Below are 15,059 nucleotides of genomic sequence, written 5' to 3' on the forward strand. Positions count from 1 at the left end.
AACAAGCATAAAAACTGCTGGTCATGAAACCTGTTGACTCAGCATTTACAACTGTGACTGTAGGATCTATGAAACGCCCCGGGCCTTTACCTCTCCCTCCCCACCCCCTGCCTTACTACCAGTCAAAGAACAGCAGAATGTATCTGAACTGGCAACATCAAATACTGAACTGTTTGTGCTTATTAAGTAGTTTTAAATTGATATTTTACTGCATAGTTACGGCCAAGAAGATGACGGTATTCTATATATTTCTGTCAACCAATAGATTTGAACTATTTTATTCTGACAGCTTGATGCATAATAATGTCCGGCACATCACCCATTTTCTTCCTTGCATGACCATTGTGTATTCCTAGTATCTCTGGTCTCTTAATGTATTATTAGCCATGTTATTCACTTTGTATTGTCCAAATGTAGTTTGGAGCCAGATGAATCAAAATGACACGCCCTGACATGCCCTGTGGTATAATGTATTATATCTTAATAACCAAGAAAATCCTCAAACCAGGCTTGGGATTGTGCAATACTCAATAATGGAAAGCTATTATGTGGGTGTGAAGAACTGCAATATGTTTCTAACATTTTATATGGATAAAATAAGCATAATGTGGCTTGAACTGAAACAAATGTGTTACGCCTGTAAGACTGGTTCTTACAGGTAACATGTTATGTATATTTCATGAAAAGACTGCATGCACAAACATCTGGGGAACTGGACTTGCTTCATCTGGCTCTACATACTATGTGTGCATTATATTGTAGATTTGTGATTTCAACTCTGAAGTGTACATTAAATAGTTAATACACTCTTAACTATGTGTAACGTACTCAGTCTTAAATCATGAGCTTTTCAAAACAAATCACTGACAGACCAAACTGCATGCCAGCCAAGTACGGACGACACCCAGTTAGTAAATCAAACCTGACAGACTCTGGTGTGAACTACAGCTGAATAAGAATGAACAAAGTCAAGAAGAGGGCGAGATCCAGTCTATTGGATTCATTGGTCAGTATTTAATACATAATGGCCACACAGTCCTCACTTCAGTGTTGAATTAATAATGAAATTCATGAGTCTAGGCAGAGAATCTACTTCCAAAATGTTGAAATGGTCTAAGTGACTATGCATGGGCAAACTGTAAATTATTTTCAGAGAAAAGTAAACCAGTGTATTTATGTCTACTTTATTGAATACTGAGCCATAATGGCTGAAATATACACAAAGACCACTGACAGTCTAAATACATGACCCAAGTTCTATCAATGAAACCAAAGATACTAGCAAAGTGCAAAATCCACTCTTCATTCAAAATTAAAATTGAAGTTGTATAAAGTAACTCTACAGCAGTTTGTCTGAAATGAGCGCTGAAATATTTTGTCTCCACAATGATAACGAAATACTAAGAGCAAATGCCCCTATGGTTTGTTGTTTTCAATCAAATCAAAGCTTCATCCACACACACAACCTTCAAGCATTATGAATACTAAAAATAGCCTTGTAAATGCCATAGAGCCGAGTGTCAAATTTCATCATTCAAAGGAGAGCTTCTGTACCAAATGAAAAGTCGTGCTGTATTTAAAAAAGACTAAATGCAAAAATAAGCAGACATTCAATTATTAATAAATACATGCATTCCATTATCTTGTCTTACATCAGCAAAATGAAAATAAATCCTTTCCCTATTTAGATAACTACTTCAAAGACAACTCATTATGTAGGCTTTTATGGGATAAGTAGTACTGTAACAATGAGTAAAGTAACACTGCAGAAATTGCAAGCCGTTTATCATGTTAAAATAAGTAACCAAAATGGACACAGCCAGTGGTGCAAAACAATCATTACATAATACAGGTCATCAGTGGATTTTTTTCAATTAACTATTACAAAAGCTAATAAGCATCTTAGAAAAGCTAAAAGACATAATGATAAAAGATTGTGTCAAAAAAACAATGAAAAAAAAAATGCATTCTGTCACTAATGGTCCACTGGTCATTACATCTATATTGGCCCATTCATTGATAACCTGGCTATAACCTGGCTTTGTGTTCAACATATCTGATATAATGGATAACTAAATTATGTAAAATAAAACTGTCAGTTACAAAGTGCACAAAAGACAAATACAAAATGGGAAAAAAAGCCTGAGAAATAACAAAAAAAATTATATAAATTAGCTTCCCATGCTATTATACAATCTTATATTAGGTAGTGGGAAAGAGCTGTATGTATGCAAAACATGAGAAATACAAGTCTGTCTGTAGCCTTTTCTGAAATCTAGAAGGGTTCAGTAATAAACCAAATAAGCTTTTTCACAATTTTCAACTGACACAATTGCTTGTGTTACTTAAAGTGACATAACACTTTGGTACAGCATTTCCCCTAACATTACCTGCCCAAGAATCTGCAGTCATCACAAACACAGACTTTTATAGATGACAGCAAATTGACAAAACTACTTTGCAAAAAACGTGACCATGGGGACAAAAACATCCGTTATCAAGGTTGTATCACTGTAATTCATACGTGCTAGCAGTTAGCAGACAAGGCTTTAAAATGAATCCAACTAAGTGACATCCCTACAGATTCCAAGGGCATCTCATTCATGATCGACCGTTTATAAATGAGGGTATCAATGTTAAAATCAGATTTTTTTTTATCAAAGTGAAATTCATTCTTATGAAACAGAGGGGTTGTTGGGTGAGAATTTCCACAGGTGTAAATGTATTCAATGCAACCTATTGCATGCTCCTACATTAGTGCTATCAAATAGGAAGATCAAAGATATATAAATCAAAATAGACCAAGAACAGACAGGCTTGCAACCAAAAAGAACCTAAAATCTTGCAGAGCCACTAGGACTTTGTTCCACAAGGAGGCACAACAAGATGAAATGCAGGGAAGTATTTTAAAACCAGTAAGGGATTTGCCTTGTAGGGACCGGTCCTAATGACCCAACAGAGTGAAGGATGATTGATTCTGGCGGCTGAGGTTCAGTGAGAGGAAATTTAGCATCTATGGTGGGCAGAAATCGGCAAAGTAGGGGTGCTGCAAGGCCTCCTCTGCAGAGATCCTCTGGACAGGATTACATTTCAACAGGTTCTGGGTAAGAACAAAGGAAACCTTTTAGTGTACAGAGATGTTTTGCAGGAAAACCTGTCTGCTGGCAACTATTGTTGAGCTACTGCTGCTGTAGTTATCGAGCTATAGCTATCTTGTGCACAAACACAATTACACACACACACACTGACATAGTACTGCAGACCCAACTTTCTGAAAAATTAAAAAGGTAGGCAAGCTCAAAGCCAAATTACCTGCAGTAGATCCCGTCCTGTGCTACTTAGTTTGGGGACCACATTCACCAGTGAGGTGGTGGCTGGATACATGGGATATGGCTGCAGGCAGAGAGGAAAGGGGCAGAGAACAGTAGTTCAGTTAAAGAATTAGTTTAAATAGATTGCAATCTGCTTACCCAAGACCTTTCCTCCACTGTAGGCTTTAGAAAATAAATGACATGAATGGTTTACCTTGTAATCTGGGAGTTTTGTCATTGTCTGCCACTGTTCTTCAGTTGGAGTACCCAACAATGTACCACACAGTTAAAGAAAAACTTTTGTAGCTGAACAGTGTTTACAACTCTTATAATTTAAACTCAACCTACCTCTATGATCTGAATTAGATCTCACATACCAGATAAGCAGGAGACCCATCTTGCCAATACATACAAATGATGACAAAAGGATATCTGAAGATTCTCTTCAACTGGTCATCCACATCATTCCCAGGGAATAAGGGCCTTCCAGCATTAGCCAGCTCTGAACGGTACATGTGATCAAAATGATAAATGATTCACACCTTAGATATTTTTAGAATTGTAAATGTATAATCAGCCATTTTTTAACATTAGTACTAGTTTTAACTGAAGTCATATTAGATAACAGAACAAAGTAAGAAAGACTATAGACTAACATGTATCCCCATTTGTTTCAACAGTCAAGACAAACCTGCAAATATGCATCCAGCGGACCACATGTCAATTGAGGTAGAGTAAAGTTTAGCACCAAAGAGCACATCTGGAGGCCTGTACCACAATGTCACCACCTAGACACAGATCATAAGAGCACAGAGATACAGTGGAGAAATTAGATCTAATCACACCAAATGTCACAGCGAACTTGGTGGTGTTACCAATCCTTCAGGCTTTTACTATTACATAGACACTCTAGGGGTGGCTTTTTTGATCTTAGTCTTATTTTACCAGACACTTGTCTTATAGTGTGAAAAACTTTTTGAACTGACACCGATTTCATGAAGAAACGGGTTGGTAGCATTGTCACCAATAATAAACTTCAATCTACCATCTGGTTTCCATCACGACTCGCAATTTTAACAAACTGTTTCTTTGTCATTCACAGAACTTTTTCTGGGTTATATGATAAATATGCCTGGTGAAGTGAAATGACAGACCTAACAAAAAAAAAAAAAAAAGAACATCTCCCAGAGAGAATGTGTGGGCTAGCTGAAAGCAGCTGGAAGTGCTTTTGGTTCAGCTTGAAAAGTTAAAAAGCTGAATTCATTAGAAAGAGTTCGAGAGAGTAATACGACTATTCACTCTTCGCCATTTATTTCTACAGAAAAAAAACTAAAAACAAAAAAAATTAAGAAAGTTGCATTCGCACATCGCACACGTGTGCTATTTCCACTACAGGGAATAGCACACGTGAGTACTAATGTGTGTACTAATTTGAAAATGTCATTGTTACACATCCTTCAAAGAAGCATACCAGTGATTGTACACCAATATTTAGCATGAGCATGACATGACCATTGTCAATGTCAATTGTTTTAATTTACAAGGTCCAAAAGAGATGAGTGCCATCACTTGCTTTACCAATTTACTACTCTAATCACATTGTACGTAGTACAGTAAGATGGGTGTGTGTGTTTTATGACACGTTTGTGTTTCTTATGTCAGTTTAAAGTAGTAGTCTTGAGTCTATGTTTCCCTCTCTCATTCGCTATTGAGGCTACCATTAGCCTACTTTCTATAGTAACCTGCTCCTAATCTGATTACATGGCTAATGAGCGTAAAGAATGTCAAAGTCCTGGAAGGACTTGAGGTCCGTCTGGCTCAACCTACAGAGCAACCTGCACCCAGCATTTCAAGTTCAGTTTCAAGTTCAGTTCAGGCGAGAATGCCGCTGTTGTTTATGCACCAGGTGTATCACTAGTTTTGTGACGCAAATGTAGAATACAACTAAATGGCCTTTTACATGATACATTCTGAGGTTTTAAAACATGTCCTAGAGGAATTCCTATGGATTTGAATGAGTTTAAATGACAATTCTGGTTATTTTCAATCTGGGTGTTATTTTCCTAGCTTTTGTCATCATGACAATTGATTGTGTTCAAAAGTGAACTGAAGATACATAAAGCTCTACAGTGATGTAATTGATGACACTTATGTATTAAAAGAACATGTTACGTGCTTTTAATACAATAACACCCACACTACACATCTTTAAATAATTGTGATTGAACAATTATCACAACATTTCAGTTATAATAGTTTATTGATACATTTTAGCATTGCCAACACACTTCCTTGTTTACTTTGCTGGCTGACGGTTTTGTGCAATATTCTTCTTCTTGCTAAGTAGTTAAAATAACTTATCTAATGCAGCAATGTAAGCAAATTTCAGGCCATGGAAAATTGGCTGTAGGCATGTTCCACTGCAGTGTGAGTGCTATTGTGTTGAAAAGACGTGTTTTAATCGCTTTTTGGGTTCAGCTGTTGGTGCTTGCTTTGGCCCTTGAGTGTGTATTGGACAGCAGCGCTACTGGCAAAGTGGAGGAATGTAAAGCTCTCCAGTGAAGTAACTGACAAACTTTTGAACACAATCAATAGTCATAATGGCAAAAACTAGGAAAATAAGGCCCAGGTTCATAATAACCGGAATTATCCTTTAACATTACAGGTTTGTCAAACAATGACTCTGACAGCTTGTTTAAAATCCCTGTGTTGTCATCAGAACAAGCTGTTAACTGAAGGCTAAATCATTTCAAATTGAAGCAAACAACTTCAATCATTGTGCACGTGTTTGCTGGACGTATCCAAGTAACTCTGAAGAATCATTCATTTCTTCTTGCTGAAAAAGTGCAAATGTCATGTCCCAGGATAAAACACCTTCTGAAATGACCTTTTAAATGACCTTATTTTTAAATTATTAATGCTTCAAACTCTGCCTTCCCTCTAGCTTTGTGTTTATTACATTTTCAAACCACTGGTGTAACGGCGGGTCATGTGGCCCCCTCGCAAGATTGACAGGCAGGGCCCTTGGGTCAGCCAACCAAACCTGCTGAACCTATCAGAGACTTGCCTGCCACTCCTCCATTGGCACACAGCGACAATAAAATGAAACACCACTTCAACTACACAGTGGCGTTCGCTCTATTCCCTTCCATCATTAATTGAGTAGCTTAATGAGAATTCAACTATAAAGCCAAAAGAAATAAACAATCTGAATGCAATGAAAGTCATAGACACAGTCTATTTGGCGCCATTGATTACTCAATCAAACTATAATCCCCCAAATAAAACGTGTGTTATTCTGAATGGAGGTTTTTCTGGGTATGGTGTTCCTTGCTGGAATAGTTAAATATCCTTATCCTAGTCTTACTTAAAAAGGAAACCACAGCAGCACTGAGTGAGCCAAAGCAATTAGTGCATTATGGCAGGACAGCAGCCTATCATAATGCAAGGCCATTGACTCTACTACAATAGCCTGGCTCTAGAGTATGCTGGCAAGTGTCACCCAGCCCAGTGCCAATAAAGTTACTTCTCATCTATTTTCGTCTAAATATGACATTTACCTGCTCTTTTCAGTCAGAGCCAGTATATCAGTCTGGGTTCCATTTCTTTTCAGTCTCAATGTGAATACATGAACACTGACAACAGTTGATCATGTAGATACAGCAGCTTATAAGAACTTATTTATTGCCAATAATAACACGTTTGATTAACATGTGTGGTTTTTCACAGCTCCAGCAAAAAAAAAAATTAATTCAAATTAACCTATACATCAAAGACAGCCTAGTAATAAAACAATAGGCTACTGTAGCATGCCACATGCCATAACAGTCATTTTTACCTGGGCAGATTTTTGCACACAAATGAGCTGCAGTAAAACTTGTCTAAATGAAAACAAATGGACTGAAATCCGCTTTTAGTCTTGTTTTCCTTTACAACCTACTGCCTGAACCTAATAGCCCATCTGACAGTGTAGCGTTGCATTTGCCTCTGCAAATGTTTTTATGACAGCCCTTAGATCAAGTTTGCGGGTCCATTTGTTTTTGATGCTGAGCTATTAATTTGACCACTTTATAACAATATATATTTAGAACTTTTTTTTCTAGTGCTGGGGTTGTAGAGACAGGGCCCCTGAGAAACCCAGATCCAAAATCCTTCATCAGTCTCCAGTTGAACCTACTGAAAACTACAACCTCCAGAAATCCATCTGGCTCGATTTTTCATTGGAGCCATCATGCACCAGAAACTGAACAAATATAATCAGAGTAATTTCACAGAGGTTAGAAGTTTTTAGTTGTGAGGAATTACTTGTTGCCACCTGCTGTTGTATAACCTACCTGTATAACCTGTCATGTTTTACTGCTGACTTTATTAACCTTTTTGAATCTTTTAATCTTGTACAGTCTATTAATAGTCCTACTCATAATAAGGGTCACACTCTTGACCTTGTGCTGTCCCATGGTGTTTCTTTAAACAATACTGAATTGCTAGATTTTAATGTCTCTGATCATAAGGCTGTGATTTTTCATACCTTGCTCCCGCTTCCTGCTCCTAAGCCACCTACCCGTATCTGCTCTCGCTCCTCTAATCACAAGTCAGCTAGCAGTTTTTGCCAAATGTTCTTAACTGCTTCTGCCAGCAATACTTTTAATCAGCACGGGCTCACTGCTAATGATCTAGTAAACAATTTTAACAGAACATGCCAGACTATCCTTGATGACATCGTCCCTATTAAGATGAAAAGCGCAAAACCCAACGCCTTGCCGTGGCTAAATGACCACACAAGAGATTTAAAGAGGCAATGTAGGAGAGCTGAGAGGAAATGGAAAAAAGACAAACTCAAGGTATCTCTTGTCACCCTTAAAAGTTTGATGTTGGCCTATCAGCATGCAGTTGAGGAAGCAAGGTATTCCTATTTCTCAAATTTGATTGTTAACAGCTGCCACAACCCCAGGGTCTTATTCCAAACAATCAACTCAGTAGTTAGTCCTCCTCCTAGTCAGCATATGGAAGCATCCACTGAGAAATGTGAGCAGTTTCTCGACCATTTCTTAAGTAAAATTGATCAGAGTAGGGGTTTCTGGCACAACTTCACCTACTTCCAAGGTGCATGGAGAAGGGAAAAAGGTCTAAAAAGGTCAAACCTCCAGCAACACTTGTAGTATAAAGAACAACTTAATTGTTAGACCAACGCGTTTCGGCTTGTGGCCTTCATCAGGGTCATCCCTTTTAAGTAAAATTGATGACATAAGGCTCCAGATTGCACCGGAATCCAGAAACCTCTGTATCTGTACTGAACCCTATGACTCACTTTAAACAAATTTCTATGCTGGACTTAGAGGAGATAATCTCTCAATTAAATTCATCTACCTGTCAATTAGATATCATCCCCACTAGGTTTCTCAAGGAGGTGTTTCAGACAATTGGCGCACATATTCTTTCAATTACTAACTGCTCATTGTCTACTGGCTCATTCCCCTCCAGTTTTAAACATGCAATAGTTCGACCTCTCCTGAAGAAACCTACACTTGACCCTCTCATTTTTAACAATGTTAGACTAATTTTGAACTTACCTTTTTTATCAAAAATTTTAGAAAAGGCTGTTGCCTCACAATTAATTTCATTTATGAATAACAGTAACATCTTTGAGCAATTTCAATCAGGATTCCATGCCCAGCATAGCACAGAAACAGCTCTTATTAAGGTCTCAAATGACTTATTACTGGCAGCTGATTCTGGGGCTTGTTCAATTTTAATCCTGCTTGACTTGAGCTCTGCATTTGATAGTTGACCACGGTATCCTGATAAAACGCCTGGAAAACTGTGTTGGCATTAAAGACACTTCTCTTGCCTGGCTTCGCTCCTACCTCTCTGACAGGTCCTTCTCTGTTGTAATGGGAGTCTCCTCATCTCCAGCCCCCCTTCTCATGTGGTGTTCCCCAAGGTGCAATTCTTGGTCCTTTATTATTTTCTGTTTATATGCTTCCCTTGGGGCAGATCTTCCGCAATTATAATATTAATTTCCACTGCTATGCGGATGACACCCAGCTATATGTCCCGCTTAAAAGCGGTGCAACTGATAACCTCTCACGTGTTATGGCTTGTCTCTCGGATTATCAAGTACTGGATGTTACAAAACTTCCTCCGACTTAATGAGTCCAAATCTGAGGTCATTCTATTTGGCTCTCCTAACTCGATTTGTGACTGGCAAAAGAACCTAGGGAGCTTATCCTCCAATGTTAAACAGTCCGCCTGCAATTTGGGAGTAATCTTTGACTCTGAGCTCTGCTTTGACAAACAAATCACTAAGGTAGTTCAATCATGCTTTCTCCAACTTAGAAACATTGCAAAAATTAGAACTTTCCTGTCTCAAACGGACCTTGAAAAATTCATCCATGCATTCATTTCATCGCGACTGGATTATTGTAATTCCCTGTATTCAGAGCTCAGCCTAAAGGCCATCTCCCGTCTCCAGCTCGTACAAAATGCAGCAGCCAGACTTTTAACAAATTCCAAGAGACAAGACTATATCACACCCATCCTCGCCTCTCTTCACTGGTTACCTGTTAGGTGTAGATGTGATTTTAAGATTTTACTGATTACATTTAAAGCCCTACATGGCCTTGCTCCTACTTACATTTTAGATTTATTAGCTCCATATGAGCCTAGTCGCTGCCTGCGTTCCTCAGGTTTGACCCTCCTGAATGTTCCAAAAGCCCACCTTGTCACAAAAGGAGATCGGGCATTTGCTGTTAGAGCCCCGCAGCTGTGGAACTCCCTCCCTGAGGATCTTAGGCTAGCAAATTCAGTGCATTCTTATAAATCGCTTCTTAAAACCCACTTTTACAGGAAGGCTTTTTCATAGTATTTCTAGAATTTCTGTCTGTTTTCATTCATTTTTGATCACTTTTATTTTATTGCTTTTATTATAAACTTTGTTTTATTTGGTGTCTATGCTTCATGTTTTATTTATTTTTATCTTATTTATGACAATGTTGGACTCCTGAGTATGTTGTACTCTTTTATCATGTTTTGTAAAGCACTTTGTAACTTTGTTTTGAAAAGCACTATACAAATAAAGATTATTATTACCTCTGCTGAGTAACACCTCACTGGAATCCCAAAGGCTCGAGCCAACCCGAAGTCAGCCAGCTTCAACTCCCCATTCTGTAGATACAGACATCAGTGATCAAATCTTCCAACATGATATTAACACACACTAATAAACTATAGCCTCTTCAGCGCATCAGATTCAACAATACGTTTCACACAATCTGTTACTGAATTCAAGTTGTGAATTGACTTGCACTTCAAGACATGAGCCACATAGAAAGAATGAAGATTGTCCTGCTGCTCGACAACAGCTTGTTAAGATAAATGATCTGCTTACTAGCCTAACTGTCAAAGTCCAAAGCACAGTACTTGAATGTATAGAAAGGACACTTCCTGGTGTATCATGGTAATTTCTAATCGTACACACAACATGGCTTCCATACTGTATATGAGACTCAGAAATGGAATGTTCATCCAAACGATGAGGTTGCCATGGTAACACATCAGCTTTCTGAGTCTCATGCACCAAATCAGCACCAATTTCCATGGCAACACTATCAAACATTCTATGGCAGCCATTAAGTAAGTACGTGTACCAGCTAAATGGCCATCTAAGAGTGTAGATTTGAATGGGAATGACAGTTCTATCAATTCAAATTCTATGGTCCAAATGAAGTATACTCACTCTGTTGATGAGGAGATTCTGTGGCTTCAGGTCTCTGTGAAGAACATTTCGACTGTGACAGAAAGCAAGGCCCTTCAACAGCTGGTACATGAATGACTGCACATGAGAGTGGAAGACCAAGTTTAGAGACAGAAAATAATAATTAAGCAATTCATTCCACATTTTGATGAATATCATTGAAAAACTGTTGACAAACTGAGGCTACAACTTTCTCTATGTAAAAACCAAGCAGTTTATGGCCATTTAGCAAGCATGTAGGTCTTGGTCAAACTCCATGGATTGTCCAGGATGCCAATCTCTCACCTTCACAGTTTCAGGATCTAGATCCCCATTGCAACTGTCAAAATACTTCTTCAAATCCTGTAGTTGATAAGACACACAAGTTAGCCTCATTCAGACAAATAATATATTCCTCATCAATTAAAGAAGGGGGAAATAATTATCAGCATCTATGTTCACTAATAGTACAGTTGTAAGCACCAGTTTATCTCACCTGGTCACAATATTCAAAAACCAAGGTTAACTTCTTGTCACTGTGCAAAACATCATGTAGCCTGGGGAAAACAAAACAGCCAGGTTAGATCGAGACAGCTTGGCATTTTAATATATTTGATCAACAGTTAAACTATCGTTGGCATTAGCACATGAGTAACGTGAACAACCGAACCAACATGCAAGCTATATTCAGTTTGGGTAAAAAAAGACTGACCTGACAATGTTTTTATGCTTCAGTTCTTTCAGGAGACATATTTCTCTCAGGGCAGAACTTGGCACCCCCTGAAAGAATCATATTGACACTCTGTGATTAGCACTAGCCTGCTAACATCACCAGCTAGCAAACACTGTTAGCTGAAATACACTTAGCTCTCAATTTTGTTGTTACCACATACCTCGTCGTCGTCGTCCAACCTAACCCTTTTCAAAGCCACAATTTCGTGGGTTTCTCTGTTTTTAGCCTTGAAAACAGTTCCATAAGTACCTTCGAAATAGAGAAATCACAGTTAGTGATGAATGGCATGGCAACGCTAATGGCTGTAAACTAGCCAGTAACGTCAAAGCTCACAGACATAAATCGTCTGGCACATGTTATCAACGACATATATCAGTATGTGTGTTACCTGTACATATTACACCATATAGGGTTAACTGCAAAATTAGTTAACGCAAGCACCAGGCTCACAATCTAACGTTAATTAACCCTGCAAGTACACGAATGCTAGCTAGTAGCAAGCTAGGCTAACATCAACTTTGCTAAAAAAGCATATGCAACTTACCCTCTCCGATTTTTTCAAGCTTTTCATATTTCTGCATGTTTGGCCAGTAACGCCAGCCTCAATCTAGCTAGCAAACTACTGACTGATCAAAGCCCCAAGTTGGGGGTTAATGTTTTGCTAGCTAATCTTAGCTTAGAGCTATCTGCACTTGCTGCCTCTAGTCAGCTGGCAAGCTTGTCTTGTTGGTCATCTAGAGGCCAAACGATGAATTGCAACAGATTTCTGGGAAACAATTTCTTCATCTTCTTCTTTTCTTTTGCGGCAGATTAAAGAAACCCTTTTTTCTTTTTCTTTTTTTTTAATTATATATATATTTTTTTATTTTTTATTTTACAAGGCAATAACCAACACAAGACACACAACAAAATCACAGTAAACAAATAAATACACAACAATATTAGGGTTGTTTACAAACCAAAAATTAAAACACTTACAAAATAAAATAAAACACAAAAGAATCTCACATCAAGAGGTATATGGCTGTAGGTATAAGGTGGCAGAAGTAGAAGAGTGTAAAATTGGAAAACAAACAAACAAAATAAAATTTTAAAAAAATTGCTCACGGGGTGATACACTCAAAGCAGGCCCAGAATGGAAACCAGGTCTCATAGAAACATTCAGGTTTCCCACGAGAGCTGGATTTAAGTTTCTCTAGTTTACGGCACCCTAATACGACTCTGACCCAATGATTATAAGAGGGCTAAAAGGTAAGTTTCCAGTTAAGAGTGGCGTATGCTACTGAATCAGATTGGGCACGTGATAATGGACACCCCACTGGTAGAATCCCAAAGATAGCCATAAGGGGGCAAGGCTCAAAATCAATTTCAAAGACCTCAGAAGAACACTTAAAAATAGATCCCCAGAAATCTGACAGTTTAGGGCATGACCAGAATTGATGAAATAAAGTAGCTGGTCCCAGTTTACAACGAGGGCAGGTAGGGTCAGTATTAGGGATATCTTTCCAAGTTTATCCCTGGACCAATGAATGTGGTGAACTAAAGAAAACATTTTTGGAGGATTGCAGTTGCTACGGGGAGGAAAAAAGACTAAGCAGCAGAGAAGGTCAATCATATATTCAGTACCACAGTACCAGATTACTTGCCTGGTCCCAACCTCACTCTTAAACTCATTGACCCAAGGGTCAGATACAGCCAGGTAGATGAGAGGTGATGTGCCAAAGCTGGTCTCCCATGTAAAATCTGTTTCTCGTGGTGTTGTGTCTTTGCCTCGATTTCACAACAAGAAAGAAAATCACTTGAATTTGGGGATTTTTTCCCTTTGTCTGGCTTTTCAAACAGTAAAACATTTTCAAAACGAAAGAAATACAGTAGCCTACCTACTTGTCTCATGATGAAAGGAGATGATGCTTATTTGTGTCTATTGATTTTTACAAGGAAGTTGTCAGGCTATGCATTAGTCAACTTGTCATTTATTAAAAGCATTTCCTCTACAGTAATTACCTTGTGCAGTGGCAAAACAACACACAGAGGACAAGACAAGGACATACCAAAGTCTCTTTAATATTGTCGTACTCAATATAATACTGCCCCTGGACCACCAGGGAAACACATTTTGGGGGATACAGATTTTGGCACAACACTTGTTCTGTTAATGAGCCCATAATAGATTCAACCAAAGCATAACCTGCAGTGATGGTTAATATTCACCTGTGTGTGTGACCTTGTCCTTCAGCACAGACACACAGGGGGTGGACAAAATAAATGCCACATGAAAAGGGGACTTTAACTTTGAAGTAACCAAATCACAATTACAAAGGCAGTCACACAGGCGAGTCATATTAAGTTGAATGACAATTAGCGGTAGCCTATGTGTCAGCTTTAAAAGAGGTTTGACGGTCGGTCACCACTTTTATATGGGAGTTTTCAAAGCAACATTAGGTAACTAGAGTTCCAAAGAGGTCAGATAGTTAGTGCTCCAATTGCAGGTGCATTGGTTACAAAAACTGCAAAACTATTTCATGTGGCAAGGGGAACAGTCTGGAAAATCATGACAACATATGCCATTCGTGGATAAACTGCATTAGTAAGGAGGAACAGTGGTCGCAAACTGAAGCTCAGCCACAGGGATAGACTGACACTTAACAGAATAGCTAAACACCACAAAATTATGACCTCAAAAATGACCACAGAATTGAATCAACACCTCTGTAGCACGGTCTTAACAAAAACTATAAGTCATGAGCTTCACAAAGCTGGAATTTATGGCCAGACTGCCATTTTGAAAACCGTTTGTATCCAAGGCCAACACACAAAGACACATTACCTGGTGTAAGGAGCACCAGGACCCCAAGCAATAGAAAGGTTGTCAACTGTTAAACATGGTGATGAATCTGTAATGGTATGAACATCCATCTTGTGGGAGTCATTAGATCCAATAATGGCTCTACATGGTCATATAATGGCCAAGGAGTATGAGGCCATTTTACAGGACTAGGGGCAGGTTCATGCAATTACTGTTCCCTCATGATGTTACCATCGTCCAAGATGATAATGTCCCCTTACACACTGGTAAACAAACTTAAATTCAAGTGTGGCTTTATGACCACCTCTGTGGCCTCCCCAGTCACCAGATCTAAACCTCACCAAACATCATGAGAAGCACTGGAGCACAGAGTGTAAAGTAGATTTCCACCTCCTTCATCCCTCAGTGAACTGGAGGTTTTGTATGACAGCTTTCCAAGGATTGAAGCTGTTCGGAAGACAAAGGATGGCCCTATAC

The 15,059-nt window shown here is 38.6% G+C and overlaps 1 protein-coding gene across 1 annotated transcript; it reads right to left on the reverse strand.

Moving 5' to 3' along the window:
• Positions 1-1,011: 1,011 nt before the first annotated feature.
• On the reverse strand, positions 1,012-12,489 carry cdk5 (cyclin dependent kinase 5). The gene is made up of 12 exons (XM_078287784.1): positions 12,321-12,489; positions 11,937-12,025; positions 11,756-11,823; positions 11,540-11,600; positions 11,350-11,406; positions 11,047-11,142; positions 10,401-10,475; positions 4,003-4,099; positions 3,742-3,813; positions 3,526-3,584; positions 3,313-3,393; positions 1,012-3,100 (listed from the first exon to the last, which is right to left on the reverse strand). Exons 1-12 carry the CDS (start codon positions 12,355-12,357, stop codon positions 3,014-3,016), a joined length of 879 nt encoding a protein of 292 aa, XP_078143910.1. The 5' UTR covers positions 12,358-12,489; the 3' UTR covers positions 1,012-3,013.
• Between the last annotated feature and the right edge of the window lie 2,570 nt (positions 12,490-15,059).

This window comes from Centroberyx gerrardi, chromosome 13, assembly GCF_048128805.1.
Source record: "Centroberyx gerrardi isolate f3 chromosome 13, fCenGer3.hap1.cur.20231027, whole genome shotgun sequence".
Lineage (NCBI taxonomy): Eukaryota > Metazoa > Chordata > Actinopteri > Beryciformes > Berycidae > Centroberyx > Centroberyx gerrardi.